Raw genomic sequence first — 22,220 nt, 5'->3', positions numbered from 1 at the left:
GACATTAAGGAAGGTTTGCTTTCCAGGAAACATAGAAAGAAACGAGAAGCCGGAGGAGGCCATTCTGCCCTTCGAACCTGCTCCACCATTCATTATCATCATGCCTAATCATCGAATTCAATGTCCCAATTCCCCCCCCCCCGCCCCCATAATCCCTTGATCCCTTTAGCCCCAAGAGCTATATCTAATTTCTTCTTGAAATCATACAACGTTCTGACTTCAACTACATCCTGTGGTAGTGAATTCCATACATTCACCACCCTCTGGGTGAAGACATTTCTCCTCATCTCCGTCAAAGAACAAAGAAAATTGCAGCACAGGAACAGGTCCTACGGCCCTCCAAGCCTGCACCGACCATGCTGCCCAACTTAACTAAAACCCCCTACCCTTGTCAAGACGCCCCTTAAAAGTCACTACCGTATCCGCTTCCACTGCCTCCCCCGGCAATGAGTTCCAGCATTCACCACCCTCTGTGTAAAAAATCTGCCTCGTCCATCCCCTTTAAACCTTGCCCCTCGCACTTTAAACCTGTGCCCCCAGTAATTGACTCTTCCACCCTGGGAAAAAGCTTCTGACTATCCACTTTGTCCATGCCCCTCATAGTCTTGTAGATTTCTATCAGGTCGCCCCTCAACCTCCGTCGTTCGAGTGAGAACAAACCAAGTTTCTCCAACCTCTCCTCATAGCTGATGCCCTCCATACCAGGCAACATCCTGGTAAATCTTTTCTGTACCCTCTCCAAAGCCTCCACATCCTTCTGGTAGTGTGGCGACCAGAATTGAACACTATATTCCAAATGCGGCCTAACTAAGGTGCTATAAACATGACTTGCCAATGTTTAAACTCAATGCCCCAGCCGATGAAGGCAAGCATGCCGTTTGCCTTCTTGACTACCTTCTCCACCTGCATTGTCACTTTCAGTGACCTAAAAGGTTTACCCCTTATCCTCAAACGATGACCCCTCGTTCTGGACTCCCCCCACCATCGGGAACATTCTTTCTGAATCCATCCTGAAGAAGCTCCTGAGTTTTGCCTTTTTGAGATTGAGCCTCGCGGCACGGTTGAACAACAGATCAGGTGGTAGTCTCTCCTGGTGTGAATTAGAAACTGCCTGGAAGGGCAGGGCAGGGCTGGGGATCAGAGAGGGGACAGGGTGTGAAATGATGGGCTGGATTCGGTATGGGTTGGCGAGCGTGGGAACGTTATAAAAAGTAGGAATGCCACTCTGTGCTTGGTCTCTGCCTTTATCTTGTGGGCACAGTAAGTAGTCTTACAAGACCAGGTTAAAGTCCAACAGGTTTATTTGATATCACGAGCTTTCGGAGCGCTGCTCCTTCATCACATTATATCTTGTGAACACTCTTTCTTCAGTAGAGCTTTCTGATACTTGCTTCTTGGGTTCCTTGCCAACTCCCACTGCCCTTGCCCACTGGTTCCTTGCCCACTCCCACTGCCCTTGCCCACTGGTTCCTTGCCCACTCCCACTGTCCTTGCCCACTGGTTCCTTGCCCACTCCCACTGTCCTTGCCCACTGGTTCCTTGCCCACTCCCACTGTCCTTGCCCAATGGTTCCTTGCCCACTCCCACTGTCCTTGCCCACTGGTTCCTTGCCACTCCCACTGTCCTTGCCCACTGGTTCCTTGCCACTCCCACTGTCTTTGCCCACTGGTTCCTTGCCACTCCCACTGCCCTTGCCCACAATCTTGTTGAGTCTGAAGAAAAGCAGGGGTCATTGCTGGCGTTGCAGTTTCACCTATGTATTGAGTGGTTACATGGCTGTGCAGTGTGGCTCTAAAACATTCTGACAACTATCTTCGGTCCACTCTGTCACTCAAATATCTCTCTCTCTCTTTATTTCACTTCCTTTGTCTCTCTCTCTCTCTCTCCCGCTCTCTTCTGTCTCTTGCTTTCTTGCTCTCTCACTCCTCTCTCTGTCTCTATTCCTTCTGTCTTGCGCTCTCTTCTCTTCCTTTCACTATCTTTGCCTCTACTTTGTCTCTGTCTCACGTGCACATTATCTTGGGTCCCACTCTGTCTGTTTCTCTCCCCTCTCTCTCTCTCTCTCTCTCTCCCTGTCTCTCTCTCCCTGTCTGTCTCTCTCTCTCTGTCTCTGTCTCTCTCTCTCTCTCTCTGTCTCTCTCTCTCTCTCTCTGTCTCTCTCCCCTCTGTCTCTCTCTCTCTCTCTCCCTGTCTCTCTCTCCCTGTCTGTCTCTCTCTCTCTGTCTCTGTCTCTCTCTCTCTCTCTCTGTCTCTCTCCCCTCTGTCTCTCTCTCTCTCTGCCCGTCTGGCACGGTCAGGTGTTAATGTACCGTTTGGCTTTTGTTAATATCTGTTGCTGCCTCGGGCGCCCCAAGTCCATGTGTTTGGTCAGTTCAGTGACAATCACTTCCAACTTTAAAAGACTTGAAATCATTGCGATGCGAAAATCCCAGTGTTTTCATGAGGAGAGAAAATAACACTCTTTATCACACGTCGGGGTGAAATATCGCCCATGACTATGTCCCCTGGGTGGCACGGTGGTTAGCTCTGCTGCCTCACAGCACCAGGGACCCAGGTTCGATTCCCAGCTTGGGTCACTGTCTATGCGGAGTTTGCACATTCTCCCCGTGTCTGCGTGGGTTTCCTCCGGGCGCTCTGGTTTCTTCCCACAGTCTGAAAGACGTGCTGGTTGAGTGGATTGACCCGAACAGGCGCCGGAGTGTGGCGACTAGGGGAATTTCACAGTAACTTCATTGCAATGTTAATGTAAGCCTTACTTGTGACTGATAAATAAACTTTAAACTTTACTTTTTACTTTAAATATCGTCCATGACTATGTCCCCTGTAACATATGGCATGTTGGCACAGTGGTTAGCTCTGCTGCCTCACAGCACCAGGGACCCGGGTTCAATTCCCAGCTTGGGTCGCTGCCTGTGTGGAGTCTGCACGTTCTCCCCGTGTCTGCGTGGGTTTTCTCCAGGTGCTCCGGTTTCCTCTCGTAGTCCAAAAGACGTGCTGGTTAGGGTGCATTGGCCGTGCTAAATTCTCCCTCAGTGTACCCGAACAGGTGCCGGAGTGTGGCGACGTGGGGATTTTAACAGTAACTTCATTACAGTGTTCATGTAAACCTACTTGTGACACTATATAAATATACTTTAACCTGACTGCTTTCAGTGGCAATACAGTGAATCTTGGTGGCTCTGAAATGCTTGCAGAGACCCTGGCACTGCCCACCTCGAGTCACTAGTCCAGTGGGTGATGGGCATGTTTCAGGGGCATCAGCTGGTAACCGTGGAGATGATAATTGCCATGCTTTTGACTGAGCGTGTACCGTGAGGGACACTCCAACATGTAAAAGAGTGCAGCGAGCGCAGGACTGCAACAGAAACCCTTGTCACTATATTTCAGTTAGCGCGCTTGGTTCCATTCCCCACAGGACTTGTTTGCTAATTACATACAAGCAGAATAAATGATTTATTGGAGCATGGTTTCTACTCGAAACTACCAAAAGGTTTATTAATAGCAAGTAGCAGCAAAGGAAAAAAAACAGCTTGCAAGAACATTGCTGTTTAGAATATGAAAAGTAGCCACAGTTGCTAATGCTGGGATGGAACATGGAACTGCCCTCATTCTGCCTTTCTGCCACACTTTCTCTCATTCTAGCTGTCTGTCTCTTCCTCTCTCTCTCTCACTCACACAGACTCTCTCTTTTGTATCTAGCTCCCTCGCCCATCTCTCTCGGTCTCTTTCTCTGTCTTGCGCTCTCTTTTCGCCCTCTCTCTCTTACTTTCACTCTCTTTGTTTCTACTCTCTGTCTCTCTCGCACAAACTTGCTGGAATTTTACCGGGACGCCCGCCCCAGAATCAGGGCGGGCGAGGCTCGCAGAATGGCATTCTCCGTTGGCCTTGGGCGGGATCTTACGAGCCTCGGGGCAGGCGAGGTGGTAAAATTCTGACAACTATCTTCGGTCCACTCTGTCACTCAAATATCTCTCTCTCTCTCTTTATTTCACTTCCTTTGTCTCTCTCTCTCTCTCTCCTGCTCTCTTCTGTCTCTTGCTTTCTTGCTCTCTCACTCATCTCTCTCTCTGTCTCTATTCCTTCTGTCTTGCACTCTCTTCTCCCTCTTTCACTATCTTTGCCTCTACTTTGTCTCTGTCTCACGTGCACATTATCTTGGGTCCCACTCTCGCTCTCTCTCTCTGTCTCTCTCCCCTCTGTCTCTCTCTCTCTGTCTCTCTCCCTGTCTGTCTCTCTCTCTCTGTCTCTCTCTCCCCTCTGTCTCTCTCTGTCTCTCTCTCTCTCTCCCCTCTGTCTTTCTCTCTCTGCCTCTCCCCTCTGTGTGTGCGTGTGTGTGTGTCTCTCTCACACACATTCACTGTTCTCTCAGTCCGCCTTGTGCACACTCTGTCACTCTGGCGGTTTCAGAAGTACTGCGGAATTACAGGAAGTTCTGTATGTGACAGACGTTTTGGCAGCTTTAGTTGAGCTGATGTGGTGATGGAAGGCGGAACTATTTCCTTGCTAACTGGGTGACAGCCTGGGACAGCCACAGGAAGTGATGGATCATCACTCCTCTTTCGAGAAACTGGTTTCCAAATGACATCCTCCCATTTCTGCTCCGATCAAAGGCGGCTGATGGGGGAAAAGTAAGAAATGACATTTCATCAGGACAGAACGTTGCTGTTCCCATCATCTTCCTGGGCTGATTTCTATCAAACAGATTGAGTTCTTCAAGGAAACATGCGTTCAACCTTGGAGGTATCACCCTGACAGGACAGAATCGTAAAACCACATCGCTGGCTCTCTCCACAGACACTACCTGATCGACACAAAGTGCTGTTCAAAGAGTGAAAAATGGCAGAAATCTGATTGAATAAAAATTGCTCATAAAATAAGTCTCTGAACAGACAGTGATTTAAATAAAATTTGTTACACTGCGCCACTAAATGATTTCACCTCATTTTATTTTTCCACAGTCCCTGCTGCCTTTCTGAATCTAATAATAAATCATTCTGTGGCTGAGAAGCAGTTTTGACCATTTCTTCACTTGATAAGCTAGCTCATGACACAGAACTACCACCAAGATTACATTCCGATTTACCCTGCACCTTTTTCTTTCTTAATGTTTGTTCATGACACACAATAGCTTTGTGAATTCATCTGAAAATACGACATGTTTTATTCATTCATGGGCCATGGGTGTCACTGGTTGGCCAGCATTTATTGCCCATCCCTAGATTTGATCTGATTTGATTTATTATTGTCACATATATTAACATACAGTGGAAAGTATTGTTTCTTGCGCGCTGTACAGATAAAGCATGCCGTTCATAGAGAAGGAAAGGAGAGAGTGCAGAAAGGAGAGAGTTACAGTCATAGCTAGGGTGGAGAGAAAGATCAACTTAACGCGAGGTAAGTCCATTCAAAAGTCTGACAGCAGCAGGGAAGAAGCTGTTCTTGAGTCGGTTGGTACGTGACCTCAGACTTTTGTATCTTTTTCCCGAAGGAAGAAGGTGGAAGAGAGAATGTCTGGGGTGTGTGAGGTCCTTAATTATGCTGGCTGCTTTGATGAGGCAGCGCGAAGTGTAGACAGAGTCAATGGATGGGAGCTGGGTTTGCGTGATGGATTGGGCTACATTCTCGACCTTTTGTAGTTCCTTGCGGCCTTGGGCAGAGCAGGAGCCAAGTAGTTGCCCTTGGACCGCAGTTGAGAGTCAACCACATTGCAGTGACTCTGGAGTCGCATGTAGTAAGAAGTCTCACAACACCAGGTTAAAGTCCAACAGGTTTATTTGGTAGCAAATACCATAAGCTTTCGGAGCACGCATGTAGGCCAGACCAGGTAAGGATGGGAGATTTCCTTCCCTAAAGGACATTAGTGAACCAGATTGGTTTTTCCAACAATCGACAATGGTTTCATGGTCATCAGTACATTCTTAATTCCAGATTTTTAAAATTGAATTCAAATCCCACCATCTGCCGTGCGGGATTCGACCCCGGGTCCCCAGAACATTCAAGTTTAAAGTTTATTTATTCGTGTCACAAATAGGCTTACATTAACACTGCAATGAAATTCCTGTGGAAATCCCCTGGTTGCCACACTCCGGCGCCTGTTCGGATACATAGAGGGAGAATTTAGCATGGCCAATGCACCTAACCAGCACGTCTTTCGGACTGAGGGAGGAAACCGGAGCACCCGGAGGAAGCCCACGCAGACACGGGGAGAATGTGCAAACTCCGCACAGTCACCCAAGCCGGGAATCGAACCTGGGTCCCTGACGCTGTGTGGTAGCAGTACTAGCCACTGAGTTAGCTGAGTTTGTGGATTAATAGTCTAGCAATAATACCACGCGGCCATCATCTCCCCTTCTGTCTTTTCAATATATTTTTTAACGGTCAGTGTTGCACAGGGCAATCTCTCTCTTCAGTGGTGACACGAGGAAGAACGTTGCTCTGCAGCGAAAGGTTAGGATCTGGAATGAACTGCCCAAGAGTGCGACGGAAGCTGCTTCAATCGAGGGGGGGGGCATTTGGATTATTATCTGAAAAGGTAGAATGTGCAAGGTTGGGGCGGGGGGGGGGGGGGGGGAAGCAGGCACAGGCATAATGGGCCAAATGGCCGCCTCCTGCGCAGTAACCATTCTGTGATTCTGTTTAATGGTCTCACAGCGCCAGATGAGAGCGGCAGTGGCTGAATTCGGATCAGTAAACCCGTTAACACGTGTCTCTTCTTTCAAACAGAAAGCTGTAATTGTAGCAGCTTCCTGGACACGGAGCAAGGGCAGAGGTTTGCCGGGGTCTTCAGCCACATTCGCCTACAGTACGTCATCAATGACCTGGTGTCAGCTAAAATAATCGAGCGGGACACGATTATTCCTTCAGGTGAGTGAGTTCTCGGTTCTTCGGGATGATAGAGAACCTTCCCTCGCAATCTCCTCAGTGGCTGCATACCAGGAGTATGGACAGAATGGGAATGTCTGGCAAATTCTCCTGTCTCTACTCGATACGGCTGGGATTGATTGTACACACACATTCTGTAACTATCCGCCACTGTTATGATATTTCAAGTGCTCATCCAAATGTTTTTTAAAGGTTGTAAGGTTTCCGGCCTCCACTACTATTATCATAGAAACCCTCCAGTGCGGAAAGAGGCCATTCGGCCCATTGAGTCTGCACCGACCACAATCCTACCCAGGTCCTCCCCCCATATCCCTACATATTTTACTCACTAATTCCTCTAACCTACGCATCTCAGGACACGAAAGGGCAATTTTAGCATGGCCAATCAACCTAACCCGCACATCTTTGGACTGTGGGAGGAAACCGGAGCACCCGGAGGAAACCCACGCAGACACGAGGAGAATGTGCAAACTTCATACAGACAGTGACCCGAGTCGGGAATCGAACCCAGGTCCCTGGAGCTGTGAAGCAGCAGTGCTAACCACTGTGCTACCGTGCCGAGTGAGTTCCAGATTCCCACCACCCTCTGAGTGAAGAGGATCTTTCTCAAATTCCCTCCGAATCTCCTGCCCCCTCACCCTAAAACTCTGCCCCCTTGTGATTGACCCCTCAACCAGGGGGAACAGCTGCTCCTTACTCACCCTGTCCATACCCCTCATAATCTTATACAGCTCAATTATGTTCCCCCACAGCCTTCACTGCTCTGGAGAAAACAATCCAAGCCTATCCAATCCCTCCTAACAGCTCAAATGCCCAGGGAGCAATGAGGTGAAAAGGTTACACACCGAGCCAAAGATGGAACTGTTGGGGTAGGAAAATCAAGAGGCAGATTCTGAGGAGAGCCTTAACCAAGTGTGATGGAACAAGGATGTGATAACCCCCATGACCTGCATGGGGAATCACTAATTGACCTCCCAGTTGGGCTGGTTGAATAGGAGCTCCCTGGGGATTGATAATTAGCCAACCAGGGCGAAGCTTGGATACCGAGCCCTGTATAAAGCAAAACCCTGAGAGGGTCCATTAACCTTTTAGTCCCGGTTGGCACCTGTTGTGTTCACCACAGGCTGGTAGTTATTGTTTAGTTATATTTGTACAATAAAAGCACGGCCGACTCCTGGAGTTATTATAAAGGGAAGGAATTCCCCAGCTTGGAGCTCAGCACCAAACGGTAAGGCTCCCAAACATTCGGCCCTGCAAGGAGAGGGGGTTCAGAGGGGGCTTTAGAATCATGGGAGAGGCGAGGCTGTGGAGGATTGAAAAGTAAATATAGAACCGAACATTTCTATCGCATCTTTCCTGAACTCGGGGAGTCCTCCAGAGCTTGACAGACAATGGCCAGGATTCAACAGCCTCTTGCTGCCCGGTGGGATATTACAGTCCCGCCCACAGGAAACGGCAAGTTAAACAGCCCACTGCTGCTGGGGTGAGACACGCCCTGGTGAGGCTGTGTAATCCTAGCCCATGTGTTTGACAGCTCAGTAAACTAAGTGTGTTCACTGGCTTTGGAGGCTGCAGTGGAAGGGGGTTTCCTTTTGAATGAACAAAGAACAAAGAGAATTACAGCACAGGAACAGGCCCTTCGGCCCTCCAAGCCTGCACCGACCATGCTGCCCCGCTGAATTAAAACCCCCTACCCTTCCGGGGACCATATCCCTCTATTCCCACCCCATTCGTGTATTTGTCCAGACGCCCCTTAAAACTCACTACCGTATCCGCTTCCACTACCTCCCCCGGCAGCGGGTTCCAGGCACCCACCACCCTCTGTGTAAAAAACTTGTCTCATACATCTCCTTTAAACCTTGCCCCTCGCATCTTAAACCTGTGCCCCCTAGTAATTGGCTCTTCCACCCTGGGAAAAAGCTTCTGACTATCCAAATGCTGCTGCTTGTATCGGGCAAGCTCCTTGTTAGTAGATGTTCACCATCACCATGGTGCAAGGTTCATTGGGAAGGGACCAGTGGCAATTGGGTTTGATTCAGCTGACAGGGACTTGGTTTCCGATTGTGCTTGGATGTCCAATTGGTTCTTGTTACTCGGCAGCTGTCTTGAACCCTATACCAGTCATGCTGCCTCTTACCAGAGTACAGCCATGATATGGAGATGCCGATGTTGGACTGGGGTGGGCACAGTCAGGAGTCTCACAACACCCAGGTTAAAGTCCAACAGGTTTATTTGGGATCACGAGCTTTCAGAGCGCTGCTCCTTCCTCAAGATGAGTGTGAGTGAGAATGAACTGTCGGTTCTCTGGCAGCATTGCTTCAGCGCAAGTGTTCTGCTGAAGTTTGTGTGCCGTGTTGCTTGCACCACAGTCTCGGGCGTCTTTCTGACTCTCCGAGAGTTGTCGTATGAGGAACAGTTGAGGACTCTGGGTCAGTATTCGTTGGAGTTTAGAAGGATGAGGGGGGGGGGGGTCTTATTGAAACTTACAGGAAACTGCGAGGCCTGGATAGAGTGGACGTGGAGAGGATGTTTCCACTAGTCGGAAAAACTAGAACCAGAGGGCACAACCTCAGGCTGAAGGAACGATCCTTTAAAACAGAGGAGGAATTTCTTCAGCCAGAGAGCGGTGAATCTGTGGAACTCTTTGCCGCAGAAGGCTGTGGAGGTCGGATCATTGAGTGTCTTTAAGACAGAGATAGATAGGTTCTTGATTAATATGGGGATCAGGGGTTATGGGGAAAAGGCAGGAGAATGGGGATGAGAAAAATATCAGCCGTGATTGAATGTTGGAGCAGACTCGATGGGCCGAGTGGCCTAATTCTGCCCCTATGTCTGATGGTCTTATGAATGTGTGGAAATCTAACGGTGAGCTCTGTTTCTCAGGCTGGCTGGCTGCAATGTACAAACAACAGTGGTTTGCCATGCTCCGAACCGAACAGGACAATGACTTGGGGTAGGTCATCGCACTGATTTCTTTGTCAGAAATGTGACTAAAGTTAGTTTTTTTTAAAATAAAGCACAGCCTCCTTAATTGGGCAAGAACAGGATGGATTCTCATTTGTGTGGCCTGGCTGTAACAAAGCAGAAACCGGTTCCGAATGGGGTCACCCCCCCCCGCCCCCAACCACCCCCGACCTTCCCCCACCCCTCTCGCTGCCCCAAGCCCACGTTTGAAAGCCGCCATTGAAAGAGCCCGTCAGTTTCAGGCACTTGGTCTCTCTAAAGTTTAGAAATGTGCAGCCCTCAATGTAAACACAACCGCGATGGCCAAGGGAGGGTGGAACGGGTTAGAGCCTGAATTGTGCTGACCCCAATCAGGCAATAGTGCTGAAGACAGCCACCCAGGGTCAGTCTGTTTGTACTGGGAGCCCGGGTCAGTCTGTTTATACTCACTCAAACAACCAAGCTTCCTGAAGAGATTGGGAGACAGGAAGTGTCAGCAGAGGATGTGACTGCATTGAGCAGACACGCACCTGCCCGGACATACCTGTACGCCTACACCGACATACCACACACAACACATCCATACATGGGTGAAACATAGCTCACACACCCAAACCACACTGGGCCCTGGATAATGGGAACATGTTGGAATTTCACCCTGAGATTTGACAGGGTTCGTTAGAGTCCTTGATGAGGTGATTTCACCAGCAGCATCCCTGAGTGATTCAGCAATCGCTTTGTAAGTGCCACACCTTGTTCAAGTGCTGGACATCCGTCTGGGAAAGCAAGAGGCTGAGGCTGGGCTGTCTTCAACAGGGGTTCATTCACAAACCCCAGACAAGGTAGAAAGAGGTTCTGAAGGATGTGTGTGAACCTTTCACCGCTCTTCAACACAACTGGAGCATGCACTAGATTGTCACACCACGGCGAACTCGTGAATCTTCAGGCAAGCAAGTTTGTGTCAATCTCCTCCCCCGAATTGGTGCCACCTTTTCCAGCAGGATTGATAAACGAGTGGGAGGGCAGGAGCCTCGGCTCGGAAACTGTAACATAACAGGGCACAATCCGAGAGAGGTCCCTCTCGGTTCATTGTAACCCTGTCAATGTCATCTTGTTGGCTGCTTAATACGGAGCAATAAGCAAAGATTAAAAAGACTTGCATTTCGATAGAACTTTTCACAACCTCACAATGTGCCAAAGACTTTCACAGCCAATGAATTATTTCTGAAACGTAGTCACTGTTTTCGGAAACACTGAGCCAATTTACACACAGCAAGATCCCACAAACAGTATTCAGATAATGAATGACTTGCTGTTTTTGTTATGCTGACAGTAGGGTAAGTATTGGGAAGGATGTTGTGGAAGTTCCTGTGCCCTTCAAAATAGGGGCCATAGCATCTTTTATAGGACAGTTAGGGACTTTGTTTTTACTGAAAGACAACACCATTGACAGTGCAGCACTCCCTCAGCACTGACCCTCTGACAGTGCGGCACTCCCTCAGTGCTGACCCTCTGACAGTGCGGCACTCCCTCAGCACTGACCCTCTGACAGTGCGGCACTCCCTCAGTACTAACCCTCTGACAGTGCGGCACTCCCTCAGTACTGACCCTCTGACAGTGCAGCACTCCCTCAGCACTGACCCTCTGACAGTGCGGCACTCCCTCAGTACTGACCCTCTGACAGTGCGACACTGCCTCAGCACTGACCCTCTGACAGTGCGGCACTCCCTCAGTACTGACCCTCTGACAATGCGGCACTCCCTCAGCACTGACCCTCTGACAGTGCGGCACTCCCTCAGCACTGGCCCTCTGAAGTACGGCACTCCCTCAGTACTGTACTAGAGTTTCAGCCTGGATTTCTGTATTTAAGTGCCTTGAAGAATGTTGATTACATTGAACTAGTTTTAATTGGTTTGTAATTTGGTCTTTTCAGGCCAAAGGAAATTGTTAAAGAGGAGTTTGAAGTACACAGCATGCGATGTGGAAGGAAACTGGCAAAGGATGGTGATGTAAGTACCTGGAGAAAAGGTGGAGGTCTCTGCCGAGGCAGGATAAGAACCCGGGTCCCCAGAACATTTAGCTGAGTTCCTGGATTAATAGTCTAGCAATAATACCAGTAGGCCATCCTCACCCTTCTCTGTAAACTGCTGAGAGTTTAACTTTTAAACCTCCCCAAAACTGGTAAGTGAATTCTCCCTCTGAGGTTTTCCAGCCCCACGCCCCCCAGCCCCGAAGGGGAGTTTGAATGTGTGGCCTGAACTTGCCCTGCCTGCTGATTTTAACAGAGGCACAATTGGGATGGGCAATTGTAAGACAGGCCACAGCCTCTCTGGGCAGTGACAGCCTTTGGTTTCCGTCACCATATCCAAAGGGAACAATTGTCCCAAAACTGAATGCTCTTTGTTCATGGACGGGGGTTATCCGTTCCCGCCGATGGGATTATCCAGTCCCGATGAAGTCAGTGGACTTCTGAATGTCTCGCCATACCTTTGGGTCCCATCCCCCCATCGTGAAAGGGACAGTACATGTCTACTTTGATAAGCATCAGGCATTGTTTGTATCAATGGAGGCTTTCTATATTTGAACGTCCCTGTGTCTGTCGATGTCTCAGAATCCTTTTCAGAGAGAGCTTTGAACCCCATTGACAGGGCACTAGCTTCCTGAGACACTGAGCTATGTTTGGTGATGGATATTTGTTAATGGAGGGTCTTTATGGAGTCAGCATCTGAGGAAGGGTATCCACCAACCCCTCCAAGCCTCTAACAATCTTCTGTTGGAAAGATTCTGGCCATACCTGCTGTGAGTTAAGCAGTTGGTGTGGTGTATCTCTCACCTGATGAAAGAGCAGCGCTCCGAAAGCTCGTGATAACCAAATAAACCTGTTGGACTTCAACCTGGTGTTGTGAGACTCCTTACTGTGCCTACCCCAGTCCAAAGCTGGCATCTCCACATCATGTGTTGTCTGGCTTTGGTTTGTTTGAGCTCTCTATAGTTTTTTGGTTCTGATATAATTGAGTCTGCCCTCCAGAGAGGGTCATTTTGACGTTTGGGAGGTGACTGAGGAATGGGCCGGCAATTTCACCTCATCTCAGGGCAAGGATTTACCATAATATCAGGCTAAGAGACTTGGGACAGGTTGGCTGAGTGGGCAAATACTTGGCAAATGTGATATAATGTGGATAAATGTGAGGGTATCCACTTTGGTGGCAAAAACAGGAAGGAAGAATATTATCTGAATGGTGGCAGTTTAGGAAAAGAGTAAGGATGTCTTGCTGCAGTTATACAGGGCCTTGGTGAGGCCATACCTTGAGTATTGTGTGCAGTTTTGGTCTCCTGGTCTGAGGAAGGACATTCTTGCCATTGAGGGAGTGCAGCGAAGGTTCACCAGACTGATTCCTGGAATGGCAGGACTGACATATGAAGAGAGACTGGATCGACTGGGCTCGTACTCACTGGAATTTAGAAGAATGAGAGGGGATCTCATAGAAACATATAAAATCCTGATGGGACTGGGCAGGATGGATGCGGGAAGAATGTTCCCGATGTTGGGGAAGTCCAGAACTAGGGGTCACAGTCGTAAGAATGAGGGGTAAGCCATTCAGGACTGAGATGTGGAAGAACTTCTTCATTCAGAGAGTTGTGAACCTGTGGAATTCTCTACCACAGAAAGCTGTTGGGGCCAGTTCGTTAGATATGTTCAAGGGGGAGCTGGACGTGGCCCTTGTGGATGAAGGGATCGAGGGGTACGGAGAGAAAGCGGGAGTGGGATACTGACAGTGCAGGCTCGAAGGGCAGAATCGCCTAGTCCTGCACCTATTTTCTATGTTAATTATTAAACCCTGACTTCCCTCACTCATACTCATAATAAAGACCGGGGTACCTAATTGAAAATTTACCTACTTGAGGAAACGCTAGTCTCACCACAAGTGTGACAATGTTCCAAACTTTCAAAACACAAACAGATGGCATTGAAAAGGAGAACACAAACTGTCCGTCATTCTCATGACAAAAACATGGTGACAAGATGTACTTCTCTCCGTCCCATCCCTGCAGCGTGCTACATGCACCCCGTGGCACAGTGGTTAGCACTGCTGCCTCACAGCGCCAGGGACCCAGGTTCGATTCCCGGCTTGGGTCACTGTCTGTGCGGAGTCTGCACGTTCTCCCCGTGTCTGCGTGGGTTTCCTCCAGGTGATCCGGTTTCCTCCCTCAGTCCAAAAGACGTGCTGGTTAGAGTGCATTGGCCGTGCTAAATTCTCCCTCAGTGTAACCCGAACAGGCGCCAGAGTGTGGCGACTGGGGGATTTTCACAGTAACTTCATTGCAGTGAAAGCCTACTAGTGACACGAATAAATAAAAACTTTATATTAAAAAAAAAGAGGCTCACTCCATTCCCCCAAAATCCAGGTCAGTTCCTTTTCTTAGACAGTTTAAACATGAATCCCCTGGGTCTCCCTGTTTTCTAGGTGAAAATCCAGTCACTAAATTGGGCGTTCTGATCATTCACCACTGTTTTATTGTGGTATAGCAGTTCAGGACAAATACTATTCCCCTCTGGAACCTCTCCCTGTCCAGAAGCCTCTTAACTCCTGGGAAAAACCCCACCTCTTCAATACAAGCTTCAGTGAGAATCACTTACTCTCAATTCCCTCTGAAGCAAGACCCGGTTGACAACATTGTCACTCCTCAAACACTCCTCCTCGAACTGGGAGGAACCAACACCGAGTGTACAGAGTCCAGCCAGCAACTTGTAAGGTGTCGAAATACTTGGATTTATATTCAATAGTTCTCTGAGTACATTAAATATCTTGCCAGCTTTGGGGAGGATGTGCGGGTTAGGTGGATTCGCCATGCTAAATGCACGGGGTTACAGGTTAGGACCGGGGCGTGGGCCTGGGGAAGATGCTCTGTTGGAGATTTGGTGCAGACTCGATGGGCCGAATGGCCTCCTTCTGCACTGTAGGGGTTCAATGAGAACTCCTCTCCTTGCACCTCACCTCTGTTGCTATATTGTCTCCTTGCAAGTGTACATCATAGAATCCCTACAGTACAGAAGGAGGCCACCTGGCCCACTGAGTCTGTACCGACCACAACCCCACCTGGGCCCTATTCCCGTAACCCCACACATTTACCCTGCTAATCCCCCTGACACTAAGGGGCAATTTATCATGACCAATCCACCTAACCCGCACATCTTTTGGAGTGTGGGAGGAAACCGGAGCACCCGGAGGAAACTCGCGCAGACACTGGGAGAATGTGCAGACTCCACACAGTGACCCAAGCCGGGAATCGAACCCGGGTCCCTGGTGCTGTGAGGCAGCAGTGCTAACCACTGTGCTACCGTGCAGCCCGTCAGCGGTGTCGAAGAAATGCTTTGCTGTGGGAATGCATTGAAGCACTGATTGCCTTTCCTCTTCTCCTCCCAGTACTGTTGGCGATGGACCGGGTTCAGCTTTGGCTTTGACCTGCTGGTCACCTACACCAATCGATTCATCATATTCAAAAGGAACAGCCTGAGTCAGCCGTGCGGTGGGGCCGTTAGCCTGCTCCCTCGCAGGAACATCGCCTTTCGGTAAGAGTTGGCTTCCTGTCTTTACCAAGCATGCCGGGAGATCTCTGCGGAGGAACCACAAGTGCCTTTCACCTGAAATATTCAACCAGGAATATTCAATCATATTGGACTGGGGCGAGGGGAGAATGAATTCGACTCTAGGAATAAAAGAATGAGGGGAGATCTTAAAGTTTATTTATTAGTCACAGGTGGACAGAGTGGTGAAGAAGGCATTCAGCGTGCTTGGTTTCATTGGTCAGAACATTGAATACAGGAGTTGAGACGTCTTGTTGAAGTTGTACAAGACATTGGGAAGGCCACACTTGGAATACTGTGTACAGTTCTGGTCACCCTATTATAGAAAGGATATTATTAAACTGGAAAGAGTGCAGAAAAGATTTACTAGGATGCTACCGGGACTTGATGGTTTGAGTTATATGGAGAGGCTGGATAGACTGGGACTTTTTTCTCTGAAGGCCGAGGGGTGATCTTATAGAGGTCTATAAAATAATGAGGGGCACAGATCAGCTAGATAGTCAATATCTTTTCCCAAAGGAAGGAGAGTCTGAAACTAGAGGGTATAGGTTTAAGGTGAGAGGGGAGAGATACAAAAGTGTCCAGAGGGGCACGTTTTTCACACACAGGGTGATGAGTGTCTGGAACAAGCTGCCAGAGGCAGTAGTAGAGGCGGGTACAATTTTGTCTTTTAAGAAGCATTTAGACAATTACATGGGTAAGATGGGTATAGAGGGATTGGGCCAAATGTGGGCAATTGGGACTAGCTTAGGGGTTTAAAAAAAAGAGCGGCATGGACAAGTTGGGCCAAAGGGCCTGTTTCCATACCATAGACCTCAATGACTCTAGGTCACTAAGTAAGGCTTACATTAACACTGCAATGAAGCTACTGTGAAATTCCCCTAGTTACCACAATTCAGCGCCTGTTCGGGTCAATATACCTAACCAGCATGTCTTTCAGACTGTGGGAGGAAACCCACGTAGACATGGGGAGAATGTGCAGACTCCACACAGACAGTGACCCAAGCCAAGAATCGAACCCGGGTCTCTGGCGCTGTGAGGCAGCAGTGCTAACCACTGTGCCACCATGCCACCCATCAGTGGTGTTTAAGAAATGCTTTGCTGTGGGAATGCAATGAACCACTGATCATAGAAACATGTAGAATTATAGGGAATGGATAAGATAGAAGCAGGGAGGTTGTTTCCACTGGTGGGTGAAACTAGAACTAGGGGGCATGGCCTCAAAATAAGGGGGAGCAGATTTAGGACTGAGTTGAGGAGGAACTTCTTCACACAAAGGGTTGTGAATCTGTGGAATTCCCTGCCCAGTGAAGCAGTTGAGGCTACCTCATTGAATGTTTTTAAGGCAAGGATAGATACATTTTTGAACAGTAATGGAATTAAGGGTTATGGTGAGCGGGCGGGTAAGTGGAGCTGAGTCCACAACAAGATCAGCCATGATCTTATTGAATGGCAGAGCAGGCTCGAGGGGCCAGATGGCCGACTCCTGCTCCTAGTTCTTATGAATTGTGTGTGGAACCGCTTTGTATACTGCTGCAGCAACTGGGTGAAAAGCTTCATTGCGATTAGAAAATGAAGTGGTTTCTGTTTGAGCAAAAGGTTGTAGTGAGGTGTATTAAAGACTGAGGGAGGGAAGGTGGCCATTAGCAAAACCGCTGATGGATTGGCAGTGTGAGGGAGCACCGAGAGGATGGCTGCTAAAAACAGGATTGTTTGTTTGAAAGGAATCTCAACCAAGGACGCTGGAAAGAATCAGTGTAGTGAGATATTCAGCAGCTCAAGCCTGTTTATCATCACCTTGTTTCCTTTTATAAAAGCAGCAGCATTTCAGATTGGTTTCCCCCCCCCACCCCCCAGCTGAATTACTGCTGCCAGAGCTACAAAGTCATAGAGGTTTACAGCATGGAAACAGGCCCTTCGGCCCAACTTGTCCATGTGGCCCTTTTTATTAACCACTAAACTAGTCCCAGTTGCCCACGTTTGGCCCATATCTCTCGCTACCCATCGTACCCATGTAACTGTCTAAATGCTTTTTAAAAGACAAAATTGTACCCGCCTCTACTACTACCTCTGGCAGCTCGTTCCACAGTAAGAAGTCTCACAACACCAGGTTAAAGTCCAACAGGTTTATTGGATAGCAACAGCCACAAGCTTTCGAAACGCTGCTCCTTCATCAAGTGAGTGGGAGTCATGTTCACAAACAGGGCATATAAAGACACAAACTCAATTTACAAGTAGACATTCAACACCTTCTGTGTGAAACAATTGCCCCTCTGGACCCTTCTATGTCTCTCCCCTCTCACCTTAAACCTTTGCCCTCTAGTTTTAGACTCCCCTGCCTTTGGGAAAATATATTGACTATCTAGTTGATCTGTGCCTCTCATTATTTTATAGACCTCTATAAGATCACCCCTCAGCCTCCTACGCTCCAGAGAAAAAAGTCCCAGTCTATCCAGCCTCTCCTTATAACTCAAACCATCAAGTCCCGGTAGCATCCCAGTATAACTTTTCTGCACTCATTCTAGTTTAATAATATCCTTTCTACAATAGGGTGACCAGAACTGTACACAGTATTCCAGTATTCCAATGTTGGGGGGCGGTGGGGGTGGTGGTAGAGGGATAGAGAGTGCGCACGGGTCCATGAGGAATGTTTCTCTGAGAAATAACTCCCCGTGTAGAGTTTGCACTTTCTCCCCGTGTCTGCGTGGGTTTCCTCCGAGTGCTCCGGATTCCCCCAAACTCCAAAGATGTGCGGGTGAGGTTGATTGGCCATGTAAAATTGACACTAGTGTCAGGGGGATTAGCAGGGTAAATGAGGGTTGTGGGAATAGGGGCTTGGTTGGGGTTGTGGTCGGTACAGACCCGATGGGCCGAATGGCCTCCTTCTGTACTGTAGAGATTTTATGATTCTATGAAATAAAACATCTTACCCAGACCCTCTCCCCCCCGCTCTATCCCCCCAACCCCACACATTTCCCATGGCTAATCCCCCTAATTCCTTAACCTGGGTGGCACGGTGGCACAGTGGTTAGCATTGCTGCCTCACCGTGCCAGGGACCAGGGTTCGATTTCCGGCTTGGGTCACTGTCTGTGTGGAGTTCGTACGTTCTCCCCGTGTCTGTGTGGGTTTCCTCCCGGTGCTCCGGTTTCCTCCCACAGTCTTAAAAGACGTGCTGGCTAGGTACATTTACCCAAACAGGCACCGGAGTGTGGCAACGAGGGGAATTTCACAGTAACTTCATTGCAGCGTTAATGTAAGCCTTACTTGTGACTTATAAATAAACTTTTAACTTTGCACAATTTGGGACACTAAGGGGAACTTTAGCGTGGCCAATCCACTGAACCTGCACGTCTTGGGACTGTGGGAGAAGAGCAGAGCAGGCCATTCAGTGTGTCATTCAGTAAGAGGATGTCCGACGGCTGTCCGTCATGGCTCCAGTTTCCTGTACAGCAGGATTCCATCGATCGCGGAGTTGAAATGGTGAAGGGAATGGTTTGTGAGCTTCACCCGGAGGAGACGTGTTGGAATGGTGAGCGATGAAGAGGCTTCCTCACCTAGTGGCAGGAACTGCGTTTGTAATAATGAAGGTCCTGTCTGCTCTGGAATTGCTGAGGTGACTTATCAGCGCTGAATCCAAAAGAAGGATCCATTGTACAGAGAACAGCAAATCCACCCACAATCTGTGGGAGTCTCGCGTCTTGATTGCACCCTTTCTCAGAAATGTCAGAAGGTGATGAGTGAGTGAGTCTGCTGCTTACTGAGCAGGGGGATTGAAGTGGTTAGTGACATTGAGCGGCAGTCCTGGCTGTACGCAGCTCGTTTGTATTTTATTTCTTGCTGATGAGTTAGGTTGGGCCATGACAGTTCCACCAGGTCGTTAACACAGGAATGATATAAAGTTAAAGTTTATTTATTAGTCACAAGTAAGGCTTACATTAACACTGCAATGAAGTTACTGTGAAATTCCCCTAGTCGCCACAGTCCGGCGCCTGTTCGGGTCAGTGCACCCTAACCAGCACGTCTTTCAGACTGTGGGAGGAAACCGGAGCACCCGGAAGGAAACCCACCCAGACACGGGGAGAAAGTGCAGACTCCACACAGACAGTGACCCAAGCTGGGAATCGAACCCGGGTCGCTGGCGCTGTGAGGCAGCAGTGTTAACCACTGTTGAGTTTACACATCAAATACTGCATTGATGAAGTTTGGCCAGTCTAATATTGTCTTTGTTTCGTGGGGGAAAGGAGGGGATTGAGGGAGGATCAGTGATCAGGGATGGCTAAAGTACACTGACCCCCGACAATGTGATTACGAAACTTGTGTTTGATGAAATCTGTATTTGTAACGTGTTAATATCAGATATTTTGATAGGTGTATTAGGTGCTTCGAATGGGATCACGATGCCGTTAACATTCTGACCCAAGAGAACTTCAGGGAGGAGAAATGATGGCACAGGAGGCCAATCAGTCCTTTGTTCCTATACAAGACGTGCAGGTTCGGTGGATTGGCCACGCTAAATTTTAAAAGTTAAAAATGTATTTATTAGTCACAAGTAAGGCTTACATTAACACTGCAATGAAGTTACTGTGAAATTCCCCTTAGTGTCCCAAGATGTGTAGGTTAGGGAGATTAGTCATGGTAAATGTGTGGGGTTACGGGGATAGGCGGGGAAGAGGGCTTGGTAAGATGCTCTGTCAGAGAGTCAGTGCAGACTCGATGGGCCGAGTGGTCTCTTCTGCACTGTTGGGATTCTATGATAATCAACCAGTTTGTTCATGTCATGAACACACCTTCCGTGGCCAGCAAGTCCCGGGGTAGGACTTGAACCAGCCAGCATGCCACACTGTTACCCTGTTTCCCTGCGCATTTTCATATCCTTCCTTTGAAACCAGTGTTCGAGTTTTTTTTATTCATGGAACATGGGTGTCGCTGGCTGGACCAGCATTTATTGCCCATCCCTAGTTTGCCCTTGGAGGGCAGTTGAGAGTCAACCACATTGCTGTGGCTCTGGAGTCACATGTAGGCCAGACCGGATAAGGATGGCAGGTTTCCTTCCCTAAAGGACATTAGTGAACCAGATGGGTTTTTCCAACAATCGACAATGGTTTCATGGTCATCAGTAGGTTCTTAATTCCAGATATTTTTTATTGAGTTCAAATTCCACCATCTGCCGTGGCGGGATTCGAACCTGGGTCCCCAGAACATTAGCTGAGTTTCTGGATTAATAGTCTAGTGATAATACCATTAGGCCATCATCTCACAAGTCTCTGCCTCAGTCGCCACTTCTGTTTAAAGCATTCCTTGTACAAATAACCCCATCTCTCAAACACTGTCTTTCATTCAGGGTAATGTTCTTTGTTGCCAACTAACAGAGACAACAGTCTTTCTCAGTATTTCCTCTCGGGATCTTTCATAGGTCGAAAAACTGGAACTGTCTCCACCAGTGCAAATTGTTCCAATTTTCCATCCTTTCTCCGGACTCTGAGAGGGATTATCGCAGCCGTTGATGGTATCATGGGGTGTAGACTGTATTCTAAATGTAGCTGAACCAATGTCACTCATGCACGCATACACATAAATTAGGAACAGGAGTAGGCCACTCAGCCCCTCGAGTCTGCTCCGCCATTCAGTAAGATAGAAACATAGAAAAACTACAGCACAAACAGGCCCTTCGGTCCCACAAGTTGTGCCGAACATATCCCTACCTTCTAGGCCTACCTATAACCCTCCATCCTATTAAGCTCCATGTACTCATCCAGGAATCTCTTAAAAGTCCCTATTGAGTTTGCCTCCACCACCACTGACAGCAGCCGATTCCACTCGTCCACCACCCTCTGTGTGAAAAACTTACCCCTAACATCTCCCCTGTACCTACCCCCCAGCACCTTAAACCTATATCCTCTTGTAGCAGCCATTTCCACCCTGGGAAAAAGCCTCTGAGAGTCCACCCGATCTATGCCTCTCAAGATCACGGCTGATTTTATTTTAACTCAACATACATTCCTGCCGACCTCAATAACTTTTCACCCCCTTGCTTATCAAGAATCTATCTAGCTCTGCCTTAAAGATATTCCGAAACTCCGTTCACACCACCTTTGAGGAAGAGTTTCAAAGATTCGCAACCTTGTGAGAGAAAATCAACTGTCTTAAACGGGTGATGCCTTATTTTTAAACAGTGGCCCCTGGTTCTAGATTCTGCCACAAGAGGAAACATCCTCTCTCCATTCCCATCCTCTCTCCATTCCCATCCTCTCCCCATTCCCATCCTCTCCCCATTCCCATCCTCTCCCCATTCCCATCCTCTCCACATTCCCATCCTCTCCACATTCCCATCCTCTCCACATTCCCATCCTCTCCACATTCCCATCCTCTCCACATTCCCATCCTCTCCACATTCCCATCCTCTCCACATTCCCATCCTCTCCCCATTCCCATCCTCTCCACATTCCCATCCTCTCCACATTCCCATCCTCTCCACATTCCCATCCTCTCCACATTCCCATCCTCTCCACATTCCCATCCTCTCCACATTCCCATCCTCTCCACATTCCCATCCTCTCCACATTCCCATCCTCTCCACATTCCCATCCTCTCCACATTCCCATCCTCTCCACATTCCCATCCTCTCCACATTCCCATCCTCTCCACATTCCCATCCTCTCCACATTCCCATCCTCTCCACATTCACATCCTCTCCACATTCACATCCTCTCCACATTCACATCCTCTCCACATTCACATCCTCTCCACATTCACATCCTCTCCACATTCACATCCTCTCCACATTCACATCCTCTCCACATTCACATC

At 48.5% G+C, this 22,220-nt stretch overlaps 1 protein-coding gene across 5 annotated transcripts in view; it reads left to right on the top strand.

Annotated features, from left to right (window-relative positions):
• Positions 1–22,220, top strand: part of gmcl1 (germ cell-less, spermatogenesis associated) — a 94,424-nt gene that overhangs the window by 64,189 nt on the left and 8,015 nt on the right. For all 5 annotated transcript variants that reach the window (XM_078239670.1, XM_078239669.1, XM_078239673.1 and 2 more), the window contains exons 9-12: positions 6,724–6,864; positions 9,766–9,835; positions 11,759–11,834; positions 15,252–15,397. In XM_078239670.1, coding sequence (XP_078095796.1) covers positions 6,724–6,864; positions 9,766–9,835; positions 11,759–11,834; positions 15,252–15,397 — 433 coding nt within the window. The remainder of the gene's footprint in view (positions 1–6,723; positions 6,865–9,765; positions 9,836–11,758; positions 11,835–15,251; positions 15,398–22,220) is intronic.

Source organism: Mustelus asterias, chromosome 22 (assembly GCF_964213995.1).
Source record: "Mustelus asterias chromosome 22, sMusAst1.hap1.1, whole genome shotgun sequence".
Taxonomy (NCBI): Eukaryota; Metazoa; Chordata; class Chondrichthyes; order Carcharhiniformes; family Triakidae; genus Mustelus; species Mustelus asterias.
This window is presented reverse-complemented; position numbering and strand designations above follow the sequence as displayed.